The sequence below is a fragment of the Callorhinchus milii genome, unplaced genomic scaffold, assembly GCF_018977255.1.
Source record: "Callorhinchus milii isolate IMCB2004 unplaced genomic scaffold, IMCB_Cmil_1.0 Scaffold1, whole genome shotgun sequence".
Lineage (NCBI taxonomy): Eukaryota > Metazoa > Chordata > Chondrichthyes > Chimaeriformes > Callorhinchidae > Callorhinchus > Callorhinchus milii.
Genome location: NW_024704742.1, coordinates 38,717,562 through 38,745,435, shown reverse-complemented (window position 1 = coordinate 38,745,435; position 27,874 = coordinate 38,717,562). Strand labels below are relative to the sequence as shown.

Genomic DNA, 27,874 nt, shown 5'->3' with positions numbered 1-27,874 from the left:
AGACATGGAGTTAACTTCCACATGTATGCGGATGACACCCAACTCTACCTTTCCTCCTCTACTCTCAACTCCACGACCACCGATGTCCTGACAGCCTGCCTGTCCGACATCGAGTCCTGGACGAGAGACAACTTTCTTCAGCTCAACGTGCGAAAAACCGAGGCCCTCCTGATTGGCTCACGTCAGCGCCTCCGCACCTCAGGCGCTGACACCATCAGCATCCAAGGCTGCACTCTCCACCTCTCAAAGCCAGTCAGGAACCTCGGCGTTTTGTTCGACCCTGAGCTGTCCTTTCTCCCTCACATCCGCACCACAACTGGCACCGCCTTCCATCACCTCCGGAACATCGCCAGACTACGGCATTACCTCACCCCTCACGCTGCTGAAACTCTGGTCCACGCCTTTGTCACCTCAAGGCTGGACTATGGGAACTCTCTCCTCGCCGGCCTTCCCGCCACCTCCCTCCACAAGCTGCAGGTCATTCAGAACTCTGCAGCTCGTGTACTGTCCCGCACCAGGCTTCGGGACCACATCACTCCCACCCTCGCTCGCCTCCACTGGCTCCCCATCCCCCAGAGGATTGATTTCAAGATCCTCATCCTCACCTACAAGGCCATTCACGGCCTTGCTCCCTCCTACCTCTCCGACCTACTATCCCCCTACCTACCTGCCCGTACCCTCCGTTCCTCTGGCTCCGGTCTGCTCCACGTCCCCCGCCCCAACCGCCCTACCATCGGTGGTCGGGCCTTCAGCCTCTCAGCCCCCAGGCTCTGGAACTCTATCCCCCAGTGCCTTCGCCTTGCTTCCTCCCTTTCCTCCTTCAAGGCCGGTCTCAAAACCTTTCTCTTTGACCGAGCCTTCAGCTCCCCTCTCGACTCTCTTCCCCCTCCTCGCTCCCTCCCTTCCCTCCCCTTACCCTGACCATTTCCCCCCTGCTCGGGTCATGACCCAACTTTGCAGCGCCTTGGGACGTCCTCCTGACGTGAAAGCGCTTTATAAATGGAATCTTGTTGTTGTTGTTGTTGTTGTTCCTCCTTCATGATTCTTCCCTCTACTCTTCCTGTAGATACTGACTTTCTTTTCTGTTCTGGTGAGGGTTACCTAGGACCTGGGTTACCTAGGACCTTGGATAAGGGAAGCGAAAAGTCACCAAATAGTTCTCTCTTATGATTGCTATCCAACTAGATGTGTTTGGGCATCGGGCAAGGATAGGATTGGGCTTGGTTGCCGGTGATTAGCTTGCTGACACTGTCAAGGCTCATACATGAATAGTGGCCTCAGGTGAGGTACTAGTGTCTATTCCAGTAGAAGGAGGAAGTAGTCAAGGAACAAGTGTAACAAATAGATATACCACTGACCTCATCTCCTCTGGAGATCTTCCCCCCCACAGCCTCCGATCTCATAGTCCTGTAACCCTGCACAGCCCGCCTCTATCTTCTCCCCAAAATCCACAAACAGGCCTGTCCTGGTAGACCTATCGTTTCAGCCTGCTCCTGCCCCAAGGAACTTATTTCCTCTTATCTGGATTCTATTTTTTCGCCCCTTGTCCAGTTGTTACTCACCTACATCCATGATTCTACTGACGCCCTCCCCCACTTCAACCAATTCCAGTTTGACCCTAACCATTGCCTTTTTACAATGGACGTTCAGTCCCTCTACACCTCCTTCAAATGGATTTGCAGCCAAGAATGTGTTGTGCATCCTGTCACTTATGACTACACTTGGCTCTGGTAACAGGTGATAGGAACATAAGAACAGGAGGAGACCATCCAACCCTTCAAGCCTGTTCCACCATTTAAGATGGCAGATCTGTACCTCAGCTAATCCTTTCAATTTCAATTTCCCGCTTTCTCCCCATATCCCTCAATACCCTGACGTACCAAAAATCTATCAACCTCACTCTTAAAGGTGTGAATGGATCCAGTATCCACAGCCTTTTAGGAGAGAACATTACAGATTTCTACCACCCTTTGAGAGAAAATATGCTTCCTGATTTCATTCTTAAATGGCCTAATATTAGTTGTTTTTATGTTGAATGATCATTTGCCTCTAAACTTCATCCTCAATAAGCAGGTTCAGGAGCAGCCCCTGTCATGTAGTGGTAGAGCTTTAACTTACAGACCAGGAACTCCCTGGTTCCAGTGGTTTTCTGGTCTCAGTGGAGGCTGTGTCTGCTCTGGAGCTGAATCCCAGCAAGAGGAGCCCAGACCAGGAGTAGAATGGCAAATGGGTAAAAAAATAAATAATTGGAAACTAAATTTATATACAAAAAACAAACACCCATCAGATTCCAGGATCTGAGGTTGCACAGAATCAAGGCAGCTCAGAAAAGCTGTTTGGATTGAATTGCCTTATACAGAGTGGTATCCATGTACATTTTATGGAATAGATGCTCTGGCAGGTGGTGGAGATAGATTATTCCAATCCTTGCATTTAATGGAGCATTTTATGTTGAAATGAGTTATCTGGAGAGGGTTGTGACTGTGCTTGTGATCACAGTAATATGCAAAAACAGCCAGGAGATGAATTATAATTTATTTAACTGGGGGGGATTATTGGCAAGGGACAACAGGAGAAACTCCCTTCTCTTAGTCCCATGGGATATTTAACATCCACCTGAACAGGCAGGTGCTTAATGTCTCATCCAAAGGATGAGATATTGGTTGTGACCAGATGAATCGTCTCTCAATGGTCTTTTCTGGGCTTACAATTGTTGCAGGACAATGCAACTCTATTGGAGTGTCAGATCTAGAGTATGCACATACAAATATATTGTTTTTAAATGTCCGTTTTTCAGAAACTGGAAAGTTGGCAACCCTACTCTGCAGGGCATTTTACATAGTGTAGGTTCATACATTAATGAAGCATATATTACGATGCTATATTTCCAATTGTTGTTTCCCTTTGCCCTACATAGAATATGATTAAATCAACCCCCAACCTGCAGATGTTGAGCAGCTTGGAAGTTTATAGTCTGAGATGCAAGGGCTTGTCACATCACTTTTAATTTGCTGCTTTGTGTGATGAATGATAACATGCCCTCGCTAGATTTAATTCCTTTTGGCTGACATTGTTATTTCAATTCCTGAGCATAAACCATTCTGATACACGCAGTAAATTATTTTTTCATGCCACGGCTGATAACATCAGAATTGCCCAGTCACAAAAATAGCAGAGTTAAAAATGTAGCATTTGCAAAGCAGGAATCCTTGTGACCTCTGCTTTGTGTCTGATATTGTGCGTTTCATTGCTAATTCATTAAATAAACACAAATAAATTGTGATCTAGGGTCCAGCAAAGGCTATGTTTCACTGGCATTTTTGAGTCATTTGTCAACCAAGAAATAGCTCTAAAGCAAAACATGTCCACAATTGTGGCTTCCAGTACCGCACTTCTTTTTGCAAGTTACACAAGTTTGGAAATGGGAAATTAGTTAGCACAGCGGTTCCAGTTTAGAGGCTGCCACATTTTTAGCTCCATTGTTTTCTTCGTATGTTTGCAATATACTGTATTGCAATTCTACGACAGAGGTGACATGATTACTGTCTTTAAGGTTCTAAAGGGGCTAAACAATGTAGATCGTGACAAGCTATTTCAGCTTGTCCAGAATAGTAAAACCAAAGGACATGGCCTGTGATTGAAGAGAGGAAAATTCAGAACAAATCTACACAAACACTATTTCAGTGAGCAAGTAGTGAACTTGTGGAACAGGCTCCCTAGGGAGACGGTTGAAGCAGGAAGTTTTGATTCTTTCAAACACAGATTAGATACTTTTCTTTTAGGAAATAACATTATGGGGTATAGTAGTTTGGGACATATGTGCATGCGTGCGCCAGGAAGGTGGAAGGCAAACTACATGGACCTTGGTCTTTTCTCGTCTACTGTTTCTTATGTTCTTAAGCATATCTCAGGGAGCTGGCTACATAATATTCAATATTATATGAACGTACTTTATTTCCAGATGATCCAATTCTTTGTGATATTATTTTGGGATCTGTCTGGCTTGTGATCCAGGTGGCTGGAAAGGAACTGCTGTACTATTGGTATTTCAATATCAAATTGGGAATGACCAAAAAAATTTGGTCCTCAATCCACAACTGTTTGTGGGACATGTTGTGTGCAATTAGCTGTCACATTTTGCACAGAGAAATTCTACTTTACAATGTATTCTGTGAAACGTTTTAAGACATCTCAAGGATATGATAAGGCGCAATATCAAACGCAAGGATTATTATTTTATTTATCATAACATGTAGGGAAATGACTCAAACGGTTACCAGTGAGAGTTTTTCCTGGTTGACCCATCTTATACTCTCAAATGTAGCCCCTAATTTTCAAATGAATTGTCCACCTATCTCATTGTTTGTAGGATATTATAGATTGGCTGACAAAACTGCCTGTATGTAGCATTCATTTCCAATCAAATATAAAGTGGATCAAGCCTTTGTTTTTACATGAAACCTGGTATGTAAATGTAAGTTATTGTTGTTATGATACAAAACTAGTTTCAAAGGATCATCAGTGAGTTCAATACCATAAAATTTAAAAACATAATTTTATAATGCAGAAGAAGCTGGCATCTGATCGACAAGAATGAGAACATAATAAATTGAAAAATGCAGTTTTTGAAGTAAATACTCAATTTTTCCTTGATGTATATTGTTCACCTGCTTCAGGTTAAAGCTTTTAAAAAAAAGTGTCCCGATAGCTTACTTGGTAAAAGTACTGTCTCATATTAAGCTAACATGTCTGATCTCTGACAAGGAGGCAAGAGAGCAACTGGCCCATGCCTCGGTACCCTGGGTTAAAGAAGGGGAAATAGTCTGTCAGGATTCCTGCTCCTGGTTACCATTCAATGGCTCCTGCTGAAATGTTCATGTGTGAATGCTAAATGAAAACTGTTTAGTTATAATGTCGCCCCCATCTCCCATGGTGAAACTGCCCGTGAATATTCACCATCTAGACTTGCACTTCAAGAATGGCCACTTAGGCCAGCTACCACCATGCAGGCAATAGTCACAGAGCCATATCCCAGCAAGACTTGACAGAAGAGAAGAAACGATAAACTCTGAGTTTCTGCATCTGTAACAAAGAGGAATGGGTGCAATGCATTTGCTCCACATTCTCCTAGAAATAAACAGTCACTACGCTTTACGGTAAATCCTATGAAGCGATTTGAGACGTTCTCAGGCTCTATAGCCAATCTAAACATTATTTGTTCCATATCAATGTAATCTATTCATTGAGGTTTCCAGCTGTTCTTTTTATTGACAACTATTGACTTGTGAGTCTCAATTTCTCGAGCCACATGCAATACTGACTACTGGAAAATATCCTTCAGTCACTAGCTGCTATGGCACTGCCATTCACTGTCAACACTTTCTAACAATATTTCTCAAATCATTTTCTAGATAACAATGAGACAAAACACAAATGGAAATCCATGACCATGCTTAAGAGCATCCAAACCAAAATAAATTTACATATGTAATCCACCTACGCATGGAAATTTCCATGTCTGGAATGGAATGCGCACTCTTTCATTGGAGGCACGTACCATAAAATATTAAGTGCAGGTGGACGAGAGCCAAGATGTTCTTCGGGACATCAGAGTTTGCATTTGGATACTGCAGGAAAATAGAGAGCTTGTCACATCTTGTCACAGTAGTCCAGCAGCTTGTCTACCTAGGACCACATTACCCATTAGGACTTTGATTTGGAGGGTTAATGGGAGCTGAGTGGGTGAATCCATTCCCTCAGTGACTCCGAAAATTTCAGTAGCGTTTTAAGCAACAACAGCTTGCATTTTTTTATAAGCAAGCAAAGTGTTACTGCAGAGCCACAGCTACTTTACTAGTATCGCTGTTTATTGGAGGGAAGTAGAACTCCAATCATATATGCACTGAGCATTTATCACAAGATCACAAGAGAGGTTTGGATGAAGAAAGCCCTGTCAGCACATTTCATCCAATCTAGAATTTCTACTCTAACATTCTCCAAGTACATGTTTCTTATATGAATGATCCTGCCCTCTAGCTGCCAACAAAACATTGACTGCTCCACATTTTCCATTATCTGGCTGTTTCACTTGATATTGCTGCATTGGACCCAGGCAAAAATTAGTACTGCTGTTTGACATGTCCAATGACATGCCAGCAGCTTCAGAAGGTGTTCTTTTGCAGCTGAGTTGAAGCAGGGCTACTGACCACAGATTCCACAGTCCAGTGCAGTATCGTAACTCCTTAGTAAAACATCCTCTCTGATGATAGCTCATAGCTGGCTGCAGACCAAACTGATTCCTATCAGACTGCTGTAAATAGTCTAATTTGTATCCTCTGGTCGCTATGTCCAGAGAGAAAAAGCTGTGCTGCACAAATCAGGCTAGAGATCTGACACTGTCTGGGACATTGACTGGTTTCAGTCTGAAGTGAGTGCAATAGTTAAAATAGGGGTGAGAAATATGGTCTCAGATGAGATCACCATCACCAGTGATAATTATCACATACCATATTTGATTGGGCTAAACAGTAATTAGATGTAATGAAAATTCCCTCCTGTAAATTGGTCAATTGAGTCCGTGCTCAAAATAATGAAATGAGGAAAAACAGTCTTTAACCAATCTTCTTTACATAGAAAACAAGTTGGCTTACAGCACAGGAGACCTCATTGTTATTACTTGCATTTTAATGCATCAGCCTCTATAGCAAATCAAGGATTATAATTTATTATTTATAATTCACTCTGAAGGACGGTACCTCAGACAACTCAGAGCTGGACACCTCCTGCGCTGCACTGGAGCATCGCCTAGAGTATATGAGACCTCAGGCGACACATCTAATGGCATAAGCATACGTTCATTCTTCCTGTCTGTCTTGTCAAAATAAATACATTACAAGATGAGTCATCCTGTACTCAGTGATGTTTGCCCTGTAACTGTGTTAAAACTATTGTCACTGAGATTTTTTTCTATTTTTTTCACAGAGGGTTTAGATGCTTATCATTTAAACACCAGCAATGTTCATGCTGGGAATTGGAATACTTTTCCCATTTCAGGCACCAACCATATACAGGATAGTCTCCATTCTGCCTCAAATCTTAGACCACCCTAAACTGCATCAGTGGAGTTCAAGAAGGTTGGCTGAAAAAACTGCAGCATTAAGGATACCTTACATCAGACAAAGAGTTTTGTAGTTAACCCCTTTTATATCAAACTGACCGTCAAGAATTCGATAACTCGATAAGGTGCTATATTAAAATTCAAATATTATTATTAACTCTTTTCCAACCCAAAATCTCATCAGAGCGGAGTTCCTCCAGGTTACGCATCATAATAAGATAATATAAAAATGTCTCAAAGCACTTCACAAGATTGACTATGAAATGTATTGACTGCATTTGTAGGTGAACATAGCAGCCCATTTGCACACAATGTCACACAAACAGCCATGAAATGAGTGACCAATTTTTAAATGGAGGGATTATTAGCCAGGACAAACTCCCTTCTCTTTTCAAATACTGTCATGGGATCTTTTCAGTCCATCTCAATAGCAGACGGGTTTAACATTTCATCCGAAGGATGGCACCTCCAACAATACAGCACACTGCCCGCACTGCATTGAGCATTAGCCTAGAATATACAAGTTCAAAGTCCCATTGTGGGGCTTGAACCTACAACCTTCTGATCCACAGGTGAGAGTGCCACCAACTGAGCTAGGCTGACGTGATGTACTCAGGGTTTCCTGCAGGAGACACACTTCATGTCCTGAGCAACATTCTCTAGTGCTCGATACAATTTAGAGAATAATTTACCCAACACATGCTTTTTAAACCCCAGGGTGATGCTTCCCAACTATCCTGTGATCTGTTTGAGTGAGGTTGCCAATTAGTGCCAGGTGAAGGACAGCTTTGTGCTGTGAGTCCATATCCAACAGAAAATCGGATGAGATAAAAAGAAATCTACGAGTTGGAAAGCTGAAAGAAATCAGAAAATGCTGGAAGCACAAACTGATAACTATCTTTCTCTTTTAAATGCTGGAGTTCATTTCCAACATTCTCTGTTTTGTAAGCAAAGAGCGAGACTGACCAATCTCACTTTCATATAGAATCGAGAAACAAGAGACTTTCATTCCAATATTAGTCACTTTCAGTCTAGGTACAACAGCTGAAAGCCAGTTTGTTAACTCACTGCCTGACTTGGTAATCCATCTTAAACTTCACTTTAGTCAATAATTTGTTATTGATCATTACTTTTCCCAAACTTAGGAATGTAATACAAATGATAAGGAAAGCTTTAAAGTCAATGTTGTCATGCTTTGTTCGGATTTCAGATTGCTGTGATGATACAATATAAATTTACATTTATATAATGTCTTTCATATTGGGAGGATCTTGGCAGTTAGCAATGCTGGCTTGGTACCAGGATGCTGCGGGTGTCACCCAACTGGAGGCTTAAAATTCCTGATCACAGACTCAAGACCATTGTCTTAAAATTTAAGTTCCTGAAAACTGATTTAAGATCATGAAAAATTTGAAAAATTCTTAAATTCAATAATGAAGAAGATTTTTTGGAACAAAGCAAGTTGAGGAGTGATGGGATAAATGTACCATTCAATGTGAGAGATTTTAATAGTCAATGGGAATAAATTATTTTCACTGGTCGGTGAATCAAGGACATTGATTTAAGATAGTTAGTAAATGAGCAAATGGGGGAGAGGTTAATTCCCAGGGAATTGCTGTAAAATGAAGACACTGTTTTAAGTGAATAGAGCAGCTAACTCGAACTCTGCAATGTCCCACAGACACCAATTTATCTGGGAGTTTGATTGTTTTACGAGCCATTTTTCTGCAAGGTTTCAGGGGATTACTGCAGAGAATTAGATTCTAAATTCAAGCTGAATTGAAATATTTTCCAAAAATCTCCACAATCTTAAATGTTAAAAGGGTGGTCTTATGACTGGGACTATGAGAAATTTTGTGTGCTTTGTTGGGTTGTAGCTGCATCAAGGTATACTTGAGTACTTGTCTGTACTCAAAACAAGCAGAGCTCACTACTTGATACTAAACTGCTGCTCGTAAAGAGCAGGTTGCCTTGTTGTCTCTTTATTTCATGAAAGCTATAAGAATAATCCAGCAGAATCCAAATAATCATCTTCATTATTGAATTTGGTCTTGAATCCTCCTATATAAAGCTAAAGCAGGGTGATCCTGGTCTTGATAAATCAATTCACATTGCTGTCAGATCAGGTTGCTGACAGTAAGCACAGCTGACAAAGTATGTTCCTTTGCCGTAACCACCTTAGCTTTAAACTCCTATCATTTAATGTAGCGGGACAACTGGTTAGTTATTGCCATGAGGTAAAGGCACCAGGCACAACTCAAGTACAACTTGAATTTAATGACAGGATCAAATCTTCTGACCACTTGAACTGAGGGAATGTGCTTCAGAATGAGCTGTGGAAGAGTGCATTGACAACAAGGAGCTAACTGGAGTGATTAGATTTAACACCTGAGTGAGTTAGGATGGTTGATTCTTCTGAAATACTCAGAACTTGTCACTTCAAATTGGTCCCACAACAGCTGGAATGTTGTGCAGCTCAAATGCCCTCTCCAGACATAGGTTGATATAATAATAAATTTGTTCCTACTCCACAGAAGGCTATGATAAAGCCATTCAGGAAACAGTAAGATGGGACAACAGCTGTGGTAAAGCATTACCTGGAGGCTGAGTTTGTGAACATATGTTCACCTTGACTGGTTCGCAAAGAAGTAAGCAGCTCCGCACCTCCAACTGTGGGATCCATCACTCAATTGGAAGGGATGTGCGCCTGAGCTGTGCACAGGAAGGTGGGTGGCAATGCTCTCAAGTATTTCATGCTGAGCTGTGTTGCCCACTGGGAAGTCAGCTGGGAACTCCTGGCACCTCCCAATCATCTAGTGAGAGCTCAGATCTGCGCTTGTCAGATGTCAAATGACAAATGACCAACTAGTGACTATCCTCCTCAGAATTGGGGTGTGAGGTTTCCCTGGAGCTCAAGTGGCTCCAAGGTGACATGTTTGGCAACGGAATATCGGAATTAATCCAGCACTCTGTGGTGGTCTAGGTAGTCCAGTTCCTAAACTTGATGGGTACGCAGTACTCCAAGGCATTGGGTGCTCAAGAAACATCAGATAAATCGGCAGCCAGATTTTGCGCTGACAATCTTTAATCATATAAGCACATATTCTGAGCATATCCACAATGGGTGGGAAAGAAGGAAGCCCCATGCAGGAAGAAAAATACTGCACTGTGTGTATAGCTGTGTGGTCGGGGAGGGGTGGAGAGCAGTTCCAGCACTGGAAATGGGGAGAGGGGAAGGGTGGCACTTGTGATACTACAGTGACTAACTATTTGTCCAGCAGGTCTCGGTTAATAATTTACATTGTAATTCCAGTTATGCCCTGTTACCCACACTGTTTTCACATCCGCAATAGAACCGGTCCCAATGAGAGGGGATATCCCAAGCGCTCTGCTGTACTTATATTACAGGGTGACCAAAAAGTCATGATACCATTAACAATGTCTAATACATCTTAAGGAAATTCTGATATTTTTGTTTTTCTTTCGATAACAAGGTAGATATCACAACTTTTTGGTCACCCAGTTTAAACTGCCCACCAATAAATATACTTCACTGAAGTGCTAGTAAAAAAACACCTGCAGTACAGCTTTGGAGAATTTTCACCCTGGCATTCTTTCCTAAATGTGATTAACAATGCTGAGTTAGTGTAATGAAAGTGATTATATTTCAATATTAGGGAAGCAAAACTAAACAAGCAGTCTGATGAGGAATGTGAGGGCGTGTGAAACAGCAAGTCAGTCTGCACTTAGTATTGCTGTATTCCACACATCCAATCTGACATTAAGTACAGCACAGTAAACCTCACACAAGTCTTATCAGTTGGGACCATACATTTAATGTGACTTACGCCAAGTATGAGTTATGTCAAACTTGCATAGAATATAAATTCTGGAACGGGACGTTGCCTATATTAATCGATTAATACAGATCAGTGTTATGCGAGTTTTACTCTATCATCGACTATTTCAATCACACCGAAGGGGAGACCCGAGCGACTGCTGGCCACAGACACGACATACAATGAGTTGTATCCCTGCCTGAACATACCCAGTATAACGGGGCACGTTAATGTCCACCGGCCAAAGGCACGAAGCCACTCACCTGGAGGGCAGTTGCACTCAGGGGATGTCTCTCTCGCAAACCTGCGTTTCACGACATCTTGATAGGATCCCTGCAAGACATCAACCCAAGCTGCCGTGAACATCGACTGATTCATTGTCACAGTCACTGGTCACTTGTTTCTTAGACTATGCGATAAACGATGGAATAAGTCTTGGGAGTAGAAGGTGGTGGGGGGTGGGGGGGGAAACCTTCTGAAACACCAATGGGTCCATCCTAATGTACAGACAACCACCCCCCAGCACAGCGCAGATCAACCCAGACAGAAATACAGCACAGTCCCACATCTTTACAGCATATTCTGTGAAGCGCTTTGAGACGTCGTGAAGACGTGAAAAGCGTTATATCAAATGCAAGGGTTATTATTATTGTTATTATTATCCACTGCGGGGTCAATAAATAACTTAGGGGATGAGGGGTGGGGGGGGTGTAAAGCAGCCCAGACTGACTGGCTGTGTAAAACTTCCCGCTGTGTTGCGCTGCAGTTGCTGTGGGGGCTTCACCCCCTCTCCGGTGCGTTGCGGGGTTTCTGGTTTGAAAGGGGGTGAAATGGACAGAGGGGGACGGGGTGGGCGAGTGGTGGGGCTGTCGTGGGTGGGGTGTGGGGTGGGGAGTGTTTGCAACACTGTGCAACGCAGTGCAACACACACACCGGGTGCTCGGCGCTGGGGAGTGAAGCTAAGGGGGTCGGAGGGTCGGGGGTTCGGATCCCCCCCCACCCCACCCCCACCCCCACCCCCACCCTCTCCTTACCTGCTCCACAAGTTGCTCCACTCTCTCCCGCACCATCCGCCTCATCTGCTCGGCGGCCGGAGCCGGGATGCGCCCCACCGGCAGCGCGGGTCCCTCTGCGGTCTCCAGGGCGGAGATCCTGCGCTCCAGCCCGGAGGTCCTCACGCTCAGGCAGATGCAAAGCGTCGCCGATGCCGCCGAGAGCAGAGCCCAGAGCCCAGCGGGGGGGCACCACCGGGCACGGCAGCCCCCGCCCCCGCCCCCCGCCTCCACCCGCGGCCCCGGCACCGGCCCCGGCACCATCGCCCCGGGGAGCAGCTCCCGGGACACTTTGGGCATCTGTGTGGGTGGGGGTGTGTGTTATATGTATATGTGTGTGTGTGTGTTATATGTGTATATATATATGTATGTGTGTGTGTGTTATATATGTGTGTGTGTGTGTGTTATATGTATATATATGTGTGTGTTATATATATATATAGTATATGTGTGTGTGTTATATGTATATGTTATATATATGTGTGTGTGTGTTATATGTTATATATACACGTGTGTGTTGTATATGATGTATGTTATATATATGTTATATATGTGTGTGTGTGTTATATGAATATATATATGTTATATATGTGTGTGTGTGTGTTATATGTATATATATGTTATATGTGTGTGTGTGTTATATGTATATATATGTTATATATATATATATGTGTGTGTGTGTGTTATATGTATATATGTGTTATATATATATGTGTGTGTGTTATATATATATATATGTTATATATATATATGTGTGTGTGTGTGTGTTCACTGCCTCTCAAACCCCCAGGAATGACCAGCGACAGATGTTCGATCAGCAAAACTCGGGGAGAGAGAGCCACACAACACACAGAAGAAGAAGAAGGAGAAGGAGGAGAAGGGGATTTGAACGCGAAACATTCATCCCGTGAATTCCGAATTCATTAATTGAGGATCGTCGTCGCCGTCGTCGATAAAATAAAATAAAACAAAAAAAAAAGCAGCTGTAAAGAGTGGTCAATTCGGGGCGGGGGGTGAGGGAGAGAGAGAGAGAGAGGGAGAGGGAGAGGGAGAGGGGGAGTGGGGGGGGTTCGAGAGTCCCGATCCCCCCTCTCAATCGGTTTGAATGCAAAAAAAAAATTAAAAATCTGGAAGCTTTTGCGATGGCTTTTTTTTTATAAAAAAAAATTAAAAAAAAAACCTGTTGCTGTCGTCTCTGCGCCTCTCGCTTTCCTCCCGGTCCCGGTTCTACCTGTGCAAAGGGCAAACTGCAGCGCAGAGAGAGAGAGAGGGGGGACACGGAGTGAGGAGAGAGGAGTGAGGAGAGAGGAGTGAGAGGAGAGGAGTGAGAGGAGAGGAGAGAGCAGCGGCTTCGGTGCAACACCGCAACACACGGCGATCTGGAACTGAGTGGTGTGTGTAGCGGTTGTGTAGTGGTGTCTGTGTGTGTCTGTGTGTGTCTGTCTGTGTGTGTGTGAGAGTGAGTGAGTGACTGTGAGTGAGTGAGTGAGTGAGTGTGTGGAGCACTTTGGTGCCTCTCAGTGGTCCAATGCCTTGGGCTGGTTTGCCGCTCGCAGACTGCACCCGGTAAATACCTCCAGTCGCAGCTCTCCCCCCACTTCATTACCATATAACAGCGTCGAGATGTGCAGATATTTCTCCTGCACTTCACTCGCACTCACTCACACACACACACACACACACAGAGAGAGAGAGAGAGAGAGACAGAGCCACACGGCGTCTCCCGGACAGCTGCAGGCGGTCAGGATGGCTGGGGAGGGAGGGAGGGGGGAGGGGAGGGAGGGGAGGGGAGGGAGGGAGGGGGGGGGGAGGCAGGAGGAGGCGAGAGATCTGTCATAACGTCCAAAAAAATAATATTGCAAAAAAAAGTCAAGAGCGGAATCGCAGCCCAAACACTGTAACTTTTGTGGGGTTTAATTTTTTTTTTTTTTTTTGCTTCGTGCCTTCACTGAGCCCACACAGCCCTGACACCTCAGAGAGGCTTCGGTCATATTGCCATCATCATCATCATCATCATCATAATAATAACAATAATAACAATCCTTGCATTTGCTATAGCGCTTTTCGCGGCTTCTCGACGTCTCAAAGCGCTTCACAGAATACGCTGTAAAGTGAATTGACCGTATGTTTACTACCGTGATCGCGAGGGGCAGAACGATTGTTAGCGCAGTTTGAAGGGATTTGGGTTGTTTTCCAGGTATTTGCTGCACAAACTTTCCTGTGCCTGAACTCTCCCCCACCCACTTACCCACCACACACACACACACACAACAACAACAACAACTTGCATTTATACAGCACACTTCAAGAGGGGTAGGAGCGCTACACACGCACGTCAGCCCAAATAAAGATAAGGAGCTATAGCAAAAATTGCAAGGAGTGTCTTACTCGGAATACTCAAACCACTGCAAATTTCGCCTCCAAAATACACAGTCAATCCACTTTGCAATATATCCTGTGAAACGTTTTGAGGCGTTTCAACTTTGAAATGTCTCGACGACATGTTATTGATACTATATCAAATGCAAGGATTATTATTAATTTCTCGACTTTTCCCTGCCGCATTTAGTGAGGCTTTAAATCCCATGTATTTCAGACCGTAAACTGCAAAGTGCACGACCTGTATTGCTCCTCCATAAATGCAGCTATTTTGGTGTGAGGATGTGTATGTTCATTATCTGCGGTAAATGCTGAGAAAATGCGCTAGAGAGCCTCTCGTCTTTCGTTAATGGATGCTGAAGATGTACTTTTCACATGGGCTTTCCCTGCTCCCAAGAACGAGAAGGAGTTTTCCCGGGAAAGTAATCTTCATAACCCCTAAAAAAATCACTTTGTAATATTAAATCCAGCCTAATGCTGAAAACTATATAAAATCCAGTTTGTGGTTAGCAGGTGTCCTGCTAGACTCCAATAATATTAAATAAAACTGAAACAGGGAGGTTATGTTGTGGTACTGCATTGCTTTATAAGGAATCCCATTAGAATTCCTCTCGACCCACAGAAACTCCACTCCAGGAGCATATCGGATTGGCGCTGGGTTCCCGAGGGTTGATGCGACATATTTTCAGTTATGGAATGGACTTCCCATTTGTAATCTTTTTTAAGGAATCCCATTCACAAAATACGATCCAGTTTTCCATAGTGGACATTTTCACAAGAGCAAATAGTCTCGCCAAAAGGGTGACTCATTCACTCTCTTTCAGATGCTGCTTCACTTGCTAGCAATTTGCAGTATTTTCTATTATTATTTTTACATTTCCAGAATTCAGTTGTTTCTTTTATCACGATGACGCTTAAAATCAGACTTGCATGCAAAATAGCAGGAGATGATTTTACACAGCTTCCACAGTTTCAGGCATCTGATCCCAGTGCGATTCATTCCCACAGAAGTGTAGCAGAGACAACCACTAGGTCTTAAATTGAAGGTTGGAAAGTTCCCAGGCAGTCAGCTGGGCTGCCTTTGTTTTTACTATTGGTAGCTTTCCAAACTGCTACCAGCTCCTTAAATAACCTGGTGGGTAAAGGCAATGCAGACCAGGAAGGTTTGCAGGTTTTGAATCTTTGCTGAGTGAGTTGATTTTGGCAGTAGGTATTGGCGAGCTCTTCAATTGTGGGCTATCAGAGCCGAGGCCAAGCTGTGTTCACCGTATTGCATTCGCCTACACAATAAGCAGTCATTACACTTTACAGTACACCCTGCAAAATGCTGTGAGATGTCCTCCTGAAGAGAAAGGTACTATATCAGATGTAAGGATTATTATTATCTCAACTGGAGCAGCAGGACGGGCAGCTACAGCTGAGCTCAGTGCCCCTGGGTCGAGAGCAGAGCAAAGCTGCCAGAACTCCTGATAATAATAATTATAATAATCCTCGCATTTGATAAAGAGCCTTATTATGTAATTGAGACGTATCAAAGTGTTTCACAGGATATACTGTAAAGTGCATTTTTGTGGGCAAAATGTGGCAGCCAGTTTGTACACAACTTCTAACTTCTCTGAGACCCCCCGATGTTGGTGTGGAAGTCAACTAAGCACAGCATTGGGCTTGGCTATGACGCCTTATGACTGAATTGCCTGCCATTACTCACCGCCAGGGTTACACCAAGGAAACATGCACAACATACAAGAGAACTGCCAGAGCCAGTGGAAATATACTCCCAGCAGATGGAATTCGGAGGAAAATAGCTTTAGGAGAAGACAGAGTTCTGCTTGAGAGAAGATTGGGCTGCCTAACAACAACTTGCATTTTGCATTTATATAATACTAATAATCCTTGCATTTGATATAGCGCTTTATCACATCTTCGAAATGTCTCAAAGCGCTTTAAAGATTATACTGTAAAGTGAATTGACTGTATATTTTGTGGGCAAAACATGGCAGCCAATTGCACACAGCAGTGTCCCACAAACAATTGTGGATTGAAGTAACAAATGTATTTATTTTTTTGAAGGAATTATTACCCCTGGAAAAGCGATCCACCAATCGACTAACAACCGGGTTCCTACTTACTGCTAGGTAAACATAGGCATGTGGAGTAAGGAAACTTGCCCAACATTTCACCCTGCTTGGAATCGAACCCAGGTGTCTCGCTTGCGAGGCGAGTGCTCTAACCACTGAGCTACAGGACTCCGCAAATGTCACAGAGCTTGGTATTTTATACCAATGCTTCAGTGATTAGAGTCGGGGTTTCTCGAGTCAGGAGGACAAAATCAGTATCCTGTTTATATTAACAAATTTAAAATACACACTTCTCGAAATAACTTTAAAATATTTAATGGACACAAGCATATATTTTGTCGACACCACAAAGGCTTAAATTAAGTCAGAGTCATAATACATAAAATGCTGACACTTACAGTTTGAGCTGAGGAGTGAGCTGACCCACTTTGTTTGTTACAAGGCCTTCCAACGTCCAACTCTACATATCGCGCCTTTCATGTGGGGTAGCGTCTCGGAGTGCTGCCACAATAACTTGGAACTTGTATAACTTGATGCGAAGCACTCACTGCTCTCAAATCCCAATTGCAGTGTAAAATGGCTACAAAATGCACAGTCACAACACTTTACAACACTTTACAATACATCCTGTGAAGCACCTTGAGACATCTTGACAATGTTAAATGCAAGGGTTATTAATATATAAAATGGCTAGCAGATTCAACCAAGAAACAATTTGTTAGCAAATAAGAACTATAAATCTACTGTCTCTTAATGAATTTAAATTTGGGGCAATTAGTATCCTGAGACTAAGCATGGTCTAGTTAACACAAATAAGAATTTAATTTAAGGGAGTTACTCTTGTAGGTCTGTTATTCTGAGGAGGGTGTGTTGCATATCTGCACTTGGTGGGAAGGAAATATTTTGAACTACTGTATATGTTTGAAGTTTAGAGAGTTCGGAGGAAGAGCAGCCATGCAATTAAACATTAGTGAAGAGCTGGCAGTTCCACTGTATACCGATGAGTTGAGCAGTGTGTCTACCACTTAATGAGTGTGAAGCAGTGCAATCCAGCAGTGTAACTTTATGCTGTTGCCTTTTGTCCATTTGGCTCAGTTGGTAGCACTCTCGCCTCTGGGTAGGAAGGTTGCAGTTTCAGCTCACAGTTTAGGTCAAGATTGTGAGATCACAGGAGAGAGCTGACACACTCGTACAGTGTTGTATTGTAGGAGGTGCTGTCCTGCAGAGGAGATTTAAAACCAAGTTTCTGTCTGCCTGTTCAAGTGGATATTAAAGATCAGAAAGCACTATTCGAAGAGAGAAAGCTTAAAATTGATCATTCACTTCATTTCTGTTTGTGGGATATTGTCATGCGCACATTAGCTGTCGTATTCACTTTGTAGCAATTACCTGTGAAGCTCTATGAGATATTTTGACAGTATACGCAATGTATCAAATGCAAGGATAATTATTATTATGCTGCAGACATAGTGTAACTGTAGCTTCGGAAATGGAGGTTGTGACTCATTTTGGTATATTACTTGGCAGACACCTCACCCAAACGTGAGCCCCAGACATTGAGCATCAGCAGATCATTTGGGCAAGTTTCCTTACTCCACATAGAGCCTAATAATAATCCTTCCAAAACAAAACAATAATAAATTGGTCACTTTCAATCCATGAGTGTTTGTGGGACATTGCTGTGCGCAATTGGCTGCCGCGTTCGCCCACAAATATAAAGTCAATTCACTTTACAGTGTGTTCTGTGAAGCGCTTTGGGACGTCCTCCCGACGTGAAAAGCGCTATATCAAATGCAAGGATTATTATTATTATTATATTCTGTGAAGCGCTTTGAGGCGTCGAGAAGACGTGAAAAGGGCTATATGAAATGCAAGGATTATTATTATTATTATTTCACCGTGAACAAAAATGCTACAACATATCAGTACAAAGAATTAGTATCAATTGTGATTTTAATTTTATTTTCCGGTCGAAGCTTTTAATATTTGTTTAAAATGCCAGCGTTGCTATGACTGGCCTTTTATTATCAGTGCCACACTCAAATTGTAAGCACATTCATGCCAAAAGTACAGTATAACCTAGTAACAGAGTATAATATCAGTTTCAAGCAGGAGTAGACTATTAGTCTATCGAGCTGACCCATCCTATTTTCCAAAAGATTCCTTTGATACTTATGTCTCATCATCTAATAACTCTGAACCGTTTGAATTCCAGGAATTTATCTAGTTCCTTTATAACTCTGCCAGTGTGGGTCAATCCTGGAGTCTTCTTTACAAACTCCTGGCAGTAAAACATTTTTGAAATCAAGCTTCCTGATGGTTTGAGGGTCAATTTCCTGGCCTATAAAAAAACAGGCATCTCTCTGATTCAATGCCAGGTCTACACTAAATTAGCTGATCTCAGCCAATGCAGAGATGGGAACACTGCAATTTGTTTCACTGTCTCCAGTTGAATGAGAGGTGTTGGATGTTTATTTTTCACTACCGTGAGGTAGAAAGTCCATTACATAGATCCACTGATTGAAGACTGATTTTTGCTCACAGTGAAATGATTTGCTGATGCTCAGTCTCCGGGGCTCACATTTGGGTGAGGTGTCTGCCAAGTAATATACCAAAATGAGTCACAACCTCCAGGAAAGGGAAGAAAGAATGAAAGCGTTCTTCTGCTTCTTATCACATCAAAACGTCTCAAAGTGCTTAACAAGTAATTAATAATAATAATGATCCCTGCATTTGATATAGCGCTTTTTGTCAGCTCGACAAAGTGTTTCAAAGGATTTTACTGTAACGTGTAATGACTGTGCCTTAGCTTGTGGACAACTGTCTAGTGAAGAGAATTTTGTTTGTTGGCAAAGGAGGGAAGAAAATCAGAAATAAAATCAAAGCGAAGGTATCTATCATTGTTGTACATTTACCAATTGGAAAGAGCTGGGTGTGCAGTCAGATGCCAGAAAGGAGAGCTCTGGGTACATGTTTAATATATACCTGGTGATCGATCATCTCTCTTCTCCCCCACCCCCACCACTGCCATTCTACAGCAATGCATGTGGGCATATCCTCAGCTCCTCCTCGCTCACATCACTGCTCAGATGCTGTCAGCACTGTCCTAGCAGGTGCAGTACATTCTGCGGTTGTGTGTAAACAGCATGAGAGACCTTGATTAAGTCACGTACATGAAGCTGAAACTGTATTTAGTGACCATATTACCTGACGTTAATGACTGGTTCAGATTGTAACAGCTCTCTATAGAAGATGTGATTACACATCCATCTTTCATTTAAAATGCTAAGTATTTCCTTTGCTACCAAAAGAAATCTTTTTTACAGTTTACAGCAACATTTAAGCTTTGATTCAAATGTCAATGAAACAAAGTCAGTTTAGGACAAGTTCCCCCACAAAATGTACAGTCACACCACTTTACAGTCTATCCTGTGAAGCATTTTGAGATGTCTTGGCGAAGTGATAAGATGCTATACCAAATGCAAGGATTATTATCATTATTAAATTCACATTCTGGATCAGTTATCAATGAATCAATGAGATAAAGATGTAGTTGTCATCACTGCATTAAACATAAGCTGACATGATTTGGAAGCTATTCATTGCTAGTTTTAAGATGGTGCAGCGGAAATGTAATAAATATAGGAATTTAAACTTGAATCAATAGCATTGAGTTAACAAGTAGCAAAACACAAGTAATCTGCAGACAAGCTAATTCACAGAAATTAAACAAAATCATTAATGGCAGAACATTTGAATATTTTGCATTGCACTAATAATAATAAAAATAATAATAATCCTTGCATTTGATATAGCGCTTTTCACGTCTTCTAGACGTCTCAAAGTGCTTCACAGAATAGACTGTAAAGTGAATTGACTGTAAATCTGTGTGCACGGCAGTGTCCCACAAACAGTCATGGATTGAAGAGACCAATTTTTTTTTGAATGGTTATTATCAGGTGTGTGGAGTAAGGAAAGTTGCCCAAAGTTTCACCCTGCCGGGAATCAAACCCAGGTCTCTCATTTGCAAAGCGAGTGCTCTAACCACTGAGCTACAGGACTCCATTAAGGGTCAAATGTTGCAATGTCATATAAGCAAACAGGCTTGTAATTATTACCATTAAATCAATTGACTCCACTAGTGTAAATACAGTGTTACTGTATTAATAATAATACTTACACTTTACATTAGTGCCTTTCATATTAGGAGGAATGTCTCACAGGATACACTGTAAAGTGTAGTAACAGTGTATTTTTTAAGTGAACATGGCAACCAATTTGCACACAGCAATGTCCCACAAACAGCCACAAATGAATACTCAATTTTAAATGAGGGATTGTTGCCCAGGACACCAAGAGACACTCCTGTTTTATTCAAATAGTGTCACAAGATCTTTAACAATCACTTGACCATGGATCAATGTCTTATTTGAAGGACAGCACCTCCAATAACACAGCACACTCACAACATTGCAATAGAGCATCAGCCTAGACTATATGAATGTGATACGGGGCTTGAACCCACAACTTTCTGACTTAGAGGTGAGAATGCTTCCAACTGTGTCAGCTGACACACAACATGAGTTGTTCTTATAAATTTCAGTTTTAGAATATAGACTTAGCTTTGCTTTTTATATCACGAGCAACTCCAAGTTACATTTAGAATATATTGTAATAACTTGCAAAATTAATTAGACTGTGAGCTTTGAAATGACCTAAAGAATTTTTTTAATGAAAATACAACCAAAGCTTTTCAGTTTAAAATGGCCCTAGTATGCAGGACCTTGCTGGCACAAATGTCTTCCAAGTTTGCCCACAAAACCACTGACTACACCTGACAAAAATTATCTATTAAGCTCTTGGAGACATTTTGATGTGAAAACATGCTATAAAAGTGCACATTCTTTTTCCCTGTAATGAATATTCATTGGTGGGGGGAAATATTTAAAATAACAGACACAATTTCTACAAAAGCATGAATTTAGCTTTAAAATTATTTATTTACATTTGTAGTAAAGTAGATTTTAAGGATTTGCAGAATCATTTTGTTTCCCAACAAAGATAGTTGAGTCAATCCTAAGTGTCTCAGTGACACCTAGTGGAACATATTAAGGCTGCACTTTCTTTACTGAAGTATCGATGAGTCTCGTTCCTTTTTGATTCTGTAGTTATTGAAGTATAAAAACACAGTAGGACAATTAATAGCATCAGGTAAAGATTCACATTCTGCTAAACAGAGATCAAAACAAAACAATTCTTTTTTTTTCAGATTCTGCTATTGAGCTCCATTGCAGTAACACTTTTACAACTGGCTCCAAGATATCATAATTTCTTAAGGAGTTGGAAAAAAAATGTAATTCAGTAAACCACTGAAATGTCCAACTTTTCTTTTTGAAAATATATCTCTATGTTCAATTAAAGTCTATGAATCGGTGACTGGTTGAGTTTTTCCAAATGCTGTGCTAAAATCATTAATTCATAGAGCTATAAAAATGCATCAATTTTCATTTTCAATCCACAACTGTTTGTGGGACACTGCTGTGCGCAATTGGCTGCCGCGTTTCGCCCACAAATATACGGTCAATTCACTTTACAGTCTATTCTGTGAAGCACTTTGAGATGTCTAGAAGACGTGAAAAGCGCTATATCAAATGCAAGGATTATTATATTATTATCAATTAGAAACCATCAATTCTGCACTAACACTCAGTGCAAGAATCAATCCCACTGCCCTGCCCTATCCTTAGATCCCTCAAGTCTTTATCTTTCATATACCTGTCTACTTCCCTTTTGAAACCCACAATGGGGGAGGGGGGGGTGCGGAGGAGTAGGAAAATAACACAAAAACATAACAGACTGATGTATTCACATTACTATTGCTCTCTCTGACTTGTAATAGATTGAGCCTCCTGCGATCACACCCCATACAAGTACTATACACATACAGCACTAAAATCTAGACTCTCAAAAATTGAAAATTGCTTTCAATAAAACGTTCTAATACATAAAATTGTCAGCAGGAATGTTTCAACATTTCGTAAAAACTACACCCAGCAGCAGACTCCTTCCAATTCTGTTAAAGTTTATCCAGATTAATTGAAAGCCACAGTTGATCGAAATCCGATGGTTTATGAAGTGGCCAAACAAAGTCAGGTCTAAAATTATAAAAACGCAAACAATGCCTTTGAGAAGGAATGGCACGGTAAAGCAATGTCACAGAATTACCTAGGCACGGTTCTTCATGTTGCCTCCTTCAGGTCCAGTCTCAATACATTCCTTTTCGCCCATGCCTTTGATTATCATCCCCTCCACCCCTCTTGCCTCCACTCTTCTCTGATCCCAACCTGTGGCTCAGGCGCAAACCCCTCATTGTCCAGCGGCTTGGTACGTCCTCCTGATGAGAAAGGCACTATATAAATTTGTTGTTGTTGGTATTGTCCAGGCATCATCTTCATTGTGATAATCGCCTGTAAGATTGGTTATGTTCTGCACCACTGCAGTGAATAAGATCACTAAATGCAAACCAATTATGGCTCGCTGTTAATTTTGAATAGCATTCTGTCTTTTATTTTGGTGAACTTGAAGGGGGAAATAACAAATCTTTATCTGTGTGGAACATGCTGAAACCTTGCACTCAAAACTGGAGGCAAAACATGCTTCTGACTGATAACGTAGAACATGATAAAGAAACCTTTACAGTTCTCGCATAGCCAACCCAACAATGTGCTTCCTGTCTAGAGCACACGTATGGTGCACTTATCAGCAGCACTTTATCCATAATCCAGTGACATGAACCTCAAGGTACAGTTCTCATTGTTGCCTTTTGTTCAATCTAACAAGGTATACATGTGTAATCCCAAGAGTGTCATTTCAAGGTACGTATAGGTTTCAATTCTGGAAGTCTTGTTAAATGATTGCCTTCATTTGATATGTCTGTTCCGTTTTACTGTAACGTACTCTCATCTCTCCAGAGAGTAATGCTTCTTTAAAGGATAATCTCTGATATTTTACATAATCCAAACCGATGTTTTAAATGAAGTCTATAAAAACAGCAATTTTCAGTTCAGAAGGAAGCCTTTCGGTGACATTATTATAAACATACACATATATGTGTTTATTAATTCAATTAGCTTTACATTTCTGATTTTATGATTCACAGATGTAGAGTTTAACAAAGTTCCACAGTGTATATATAAGATTTTCTGACATTTCATGGTGTAAATTGCAGCATTATAAAATCTGGGTAGGAATCTGTACTTGTAGTAAAAAAGCAAAATTTACTTACCAGTGTGGTGATACAATAGAGTCTATTTAACATGAATAAATAATAATAATCCTTGCATTTCATACTACACTTTATCACATTGTTGAAACATCTCACTTCACAAAGTGAAACACTTTGAGATGTTTACCTACAAATAGGTAAACACCTACAAATAGGTAAACACAGAAGTGTTTGTTTGCATACAACAATGTTCCATGAACAGCCATGAAGTGAAAAAACTATTTTGTCTGGTGGATTGTTGGCCAGGACACCAAGAGAAACTCCTTTCTCTTTTTGAATAGTGTCACAAGATCTTTAACACCCATCTAAACAGGCAGATGGGATCTTAGTTTAAAGTCTCATCCAAAGGATGACACCTCTGACAATACGGCACCCCCTAGTATTGCACTGGAGTGTTAGCCTGGAATATGAGTTTAAAGTCCCCAAACTGAATTGTAAAGTTGGTAGCCCTCAGTAGCTACAATATTAGCATTTACGAATAGCAGTGTACAATTAGAAACAATAATTCATGATACATTATCAGATCAGCCCATAGTATTTGTGACACATGAACATCAGCCTAGTGGCGTCCTTGAGTCTGCTTTTGAGGAGGCATCACTGTGATGCAACTTCCATTTACAGAAGGTAAGAATTAAACCAAACCAATATGCAGAACCTGTGCCCCACATGGCATGGTTGGCAAAAATGTTTTAGAGATTTGTAGTCAAGGAGTTTGGCCAGAAAATGCACAGCATACTTTACAACTGTATATCCTGTGAAGAGCTTCAAGACGTCCACACAACAATAACAACAACTTCTGTTTATGTTGCGCCCCTCACGCGGGGGAGCATCCCAGAGCACTTGACAATGGTGGAGATCAATGCCGAGCCAAGGGGTGGGGGAGATGACATAGGCACAGTCAAAGAGGAAAATCTTCAGGTGCAATTTGAAATGGGGGAATGGCGGAGGGAGAGAGGAAGAGCGTTCCACAGTTTCAGGGTGTAGTGGCTGAAAGCAGGGCCACCAATGGTGGAGTGGAGGGCACGAGGGACATGCCTAGACAGTTGAGCAGAGACAGCAAGTTGTAGGTTGGGAGGGGGTAAGCAGGTCGGAGAGGTATCAAGATGCCAGGGCATGAAGGGATTTGAAAACGAGTGTGAGGATCTTGAAATTTATCCATTCAGCGATAGGGAGCCAGTGGTGCCTGCCATAGAGAGCCAGTGGTGCCTGCCATAGGGAGCCAGTGGTGCCTGCCATAGGGAGCCAGTGGAGCCCATGATAGGGAGGCAGTGGAGCCTGCGATAGGGAGCCAGTGGAGCCTGCGATAAGGAGCCAGTGGAGCTGCGATAGGGAGCCAGTGGAGCAAGCAAAGAGCGATGCCCTTCAGGAGAGGCGATTTTAATAAATTTACCAAGAACAGAGAGTCACCATTAATATACCAGAGACTTTTGTGTAATTAACGGGCGTTAACCTCAGATAGGCCTGAAATCGATTTCCCATGTTCCGCACTACTCCAAAAAAACCTTCCTTTTATTAGTGTACTCATAGCATCCAACAGAGGGAGCTCATAGACCACAGCATGCACAAAGTAAATGTGCTTTATAATAACTCCGTGTATCAAAACAATGGGAGTCTTAGCGTAGCCTTGTCTGAAATTATTACCGTGTTAGAATACCCGAAGGCTTGGCTTGTCAGAGAAATTTGTTGTTTATGGCGTGGAAAAAGTGATGTTTCATAACACATTCTCCCTTGGGCTAGTGTGACATAACATGAAAAGCAACAATCTGCCAAACATGAAAAGTTTGGCAAAGGAATATCTGAATCGAGCCCACCCTGTGTGGGGATCTCGATCATCCAGTTCCTGAGCCAGGCAGGTCCACAGTATTCCATTATTATGATACTTTTCAGAGTGGATTTCAATTATAATAATAATAATAATAATAATAATAATAATAATAATAATAATAATATTAATAATGTGGAGTCCTGTAGCTCAGTGGTTAGAACACTCGTTTTGCAAGCGAGAGAGTTCAATTCCAGGCAGGGCGAAACCTTGGGCAAGTTTCCTTACTCCACACGCCTAATAATAATCCCTCCAAAAAACAAAAACAATAATTAAATTGGTCATTTTCAATCTACGACTGTTTGTGTGACATTGCTGTGCGCAATTGGCTGCCGCGTTCGCCCACAAATATACAGTCAATTCACTTTACAGTGTGTTCTGTGAAGCGCTTTGGGGCTTCCTCCCGACATGAAAAGCGCTATATCAAATGCAAGGATTATTATTATTATTATATTCTGTGGGCAAAACGCAGCAGCCAATTGCGCATAGCAGTATCCCACAAACAGTCGTGGATTGAGTGACCAAATTTTCTTTTAAAGGATCATTACCCCGGGAAAAGTGATCTGCCATTTGACTAACAACTGAGTTCCTACTTACTGCTAGGTAAACGGAATAAGGAAACTTGCCTAACGTTTTGCCCTGCTGGGAATCAAACCCAGGTCCTCTCGTTTTTAAGGCAATGCTTTAACCAATACTCTACAGGACTCCACTTAATAATAATAATAATCCTTGCATTTGATATAGCGCTTTTCACGTCGGGAGGACGTCCCAATTGGCTGCCGCGTTTGCCCACAAATGTACAGTCAATTCACTTTACAGTATATTCTGTGAAGCGCTTTGGGACATCTAGAAGACCTGAAAAACGCTATATCAAATGCAAGGATTATTATTATTATTATTATAAGGGAGTCACTCAGTCCCTCCCAAGAGGCAGAGGAGAGAAACAAGAACAATCCCTATTGTTAGAGGAATGATTTATGAGCAATGATTTGACAAGTTAGAGCTCTTGAAAAGAGATATTATAAGTTTAAAATGGATTGAGAGACAATACTTACACATACACACCAAAAACAACAACAGCTTGCACTTATAAAGCGTTCTCCATGCAGGGTACCATCTCAGAGAGCCTAACAGTGGTGGAGCCAGCAGGAGGGGGGAGATGGCCGTAAGCACGGTCGAAGAGGCAAGGTTTCAAGTGGGACTTGAAAGAGAGGAGGGAGGGGGCAAGGTGGAGGGATTGAGGGAGAGTGTTCCAGAGTTTTGGGGCATAGTGGCTGAAAGTGCGCCCTCCAATGGTGGGGCCAGGACAGTAGACTCGCCCTGTGCCCAAGCCATCAATCCTCCAAACAAATTGGTTGTCTATTTCATGGCTATATTCGGTTCTCAAATTAGCTGTCACACTTATCAAAAAATACATTGGCGTCACTTAGAAAGTTCAGCTTTTCAAGACTCTCAGTCTTGTCACCCTCCTCTCTACCTCACCAATGTCCTTTTATAGGTAGAGTGCAGAAAACTGCACAGAGAATTCCAAAAATGGCCTTAACAGCAATCTGTACAAGGTTAGAATTAATTTCTTTCAATTTCTAGCTAAATGCCCTTGAAACTTAAGTTAATACTGTAAATCGAGAAAACATTTTGCACATTTACATTTAAACTTTCAGCAAAATTAAATTGACAAGCAAAATTTCTTCCCTCTATTATTTGATTCTAACTGGGTTTATAGAATGTTTTAATAAAAACAGAAGTCACTGGGAACACTCAACAGGTCAGGCAGCGACTTCTGCTCTTGTTTCAGATTTCCAGCATCTGCAGTATTTTGCGTTTTGTTTATAGAATGTTTTTACTGAGTGAAAGCTTGCAATGCCAGGATCAAAGGATCCTTGTGCGTGAAATGTTTCCAATTTACAGCATTTTTGTTTGCCTTGTCATTATTATTGATGGCAAACCTTCAGTGAACTGACAATCTTCTGCCTCAGAGGCATGAGTGCTACCAACTGAGGCAGACTAAGTGGTTTTGCCAGAACCATTTCATATAGCGCCTTATCACGTCTTCGAGACGTCTCAAAGCACTTCACAGAATATATTGTAAAGTGAATTGGCTGCATATTTTGTGGGAGAAACACAGCAGCGAATTGCGCACAGCAGTGTCCCACAAACAGTCGTGGATTGAGTGATCAAATTATTATTATTATATTTTATGATGATTACAAAAATTTTGCCCAGGTATGCAACCCTCTGCACATTTGCCAATATAATGATTCTTGATATGTATTGTAGGAAATTTGTCTTCCAATAGTGTCCA

The 27,874-nt window shown here is 41.8% G+C and overlaps 1 protein-coding gene across 1 annotated transcript in view; it reads right to left on the bottom strand.

Annotated features, from left to right (window-relative positions):
* The window catches only part of LOC103175881 (collagen alpha-1(XXV) chain), a 355,351-nt gene extending 343,079 nt beyond the window's left edge, over positions 1 to 12,272 (bottom strand). Inside the window, exons 1-2 of the mRNA XM_042341303.1 lie at positions 11,991 to 12,272; positions 11,220 to 11,289 (exon numbers count right to left, since the gene is read on the bottom strand). Of these exons, the coding sequence (XP_042197237.1) occupies positions 11,220 to 11,289; positions 11,991 to 12,272 (352 nt within the window). The remainder of the gene's footprint in view (positions 1 to 11,219; positions 11,290 to 11,990) is intronic.
* Between the last annotated feature and the right edge of the window lie 15,602 nt (positions 12,273 to 27,874).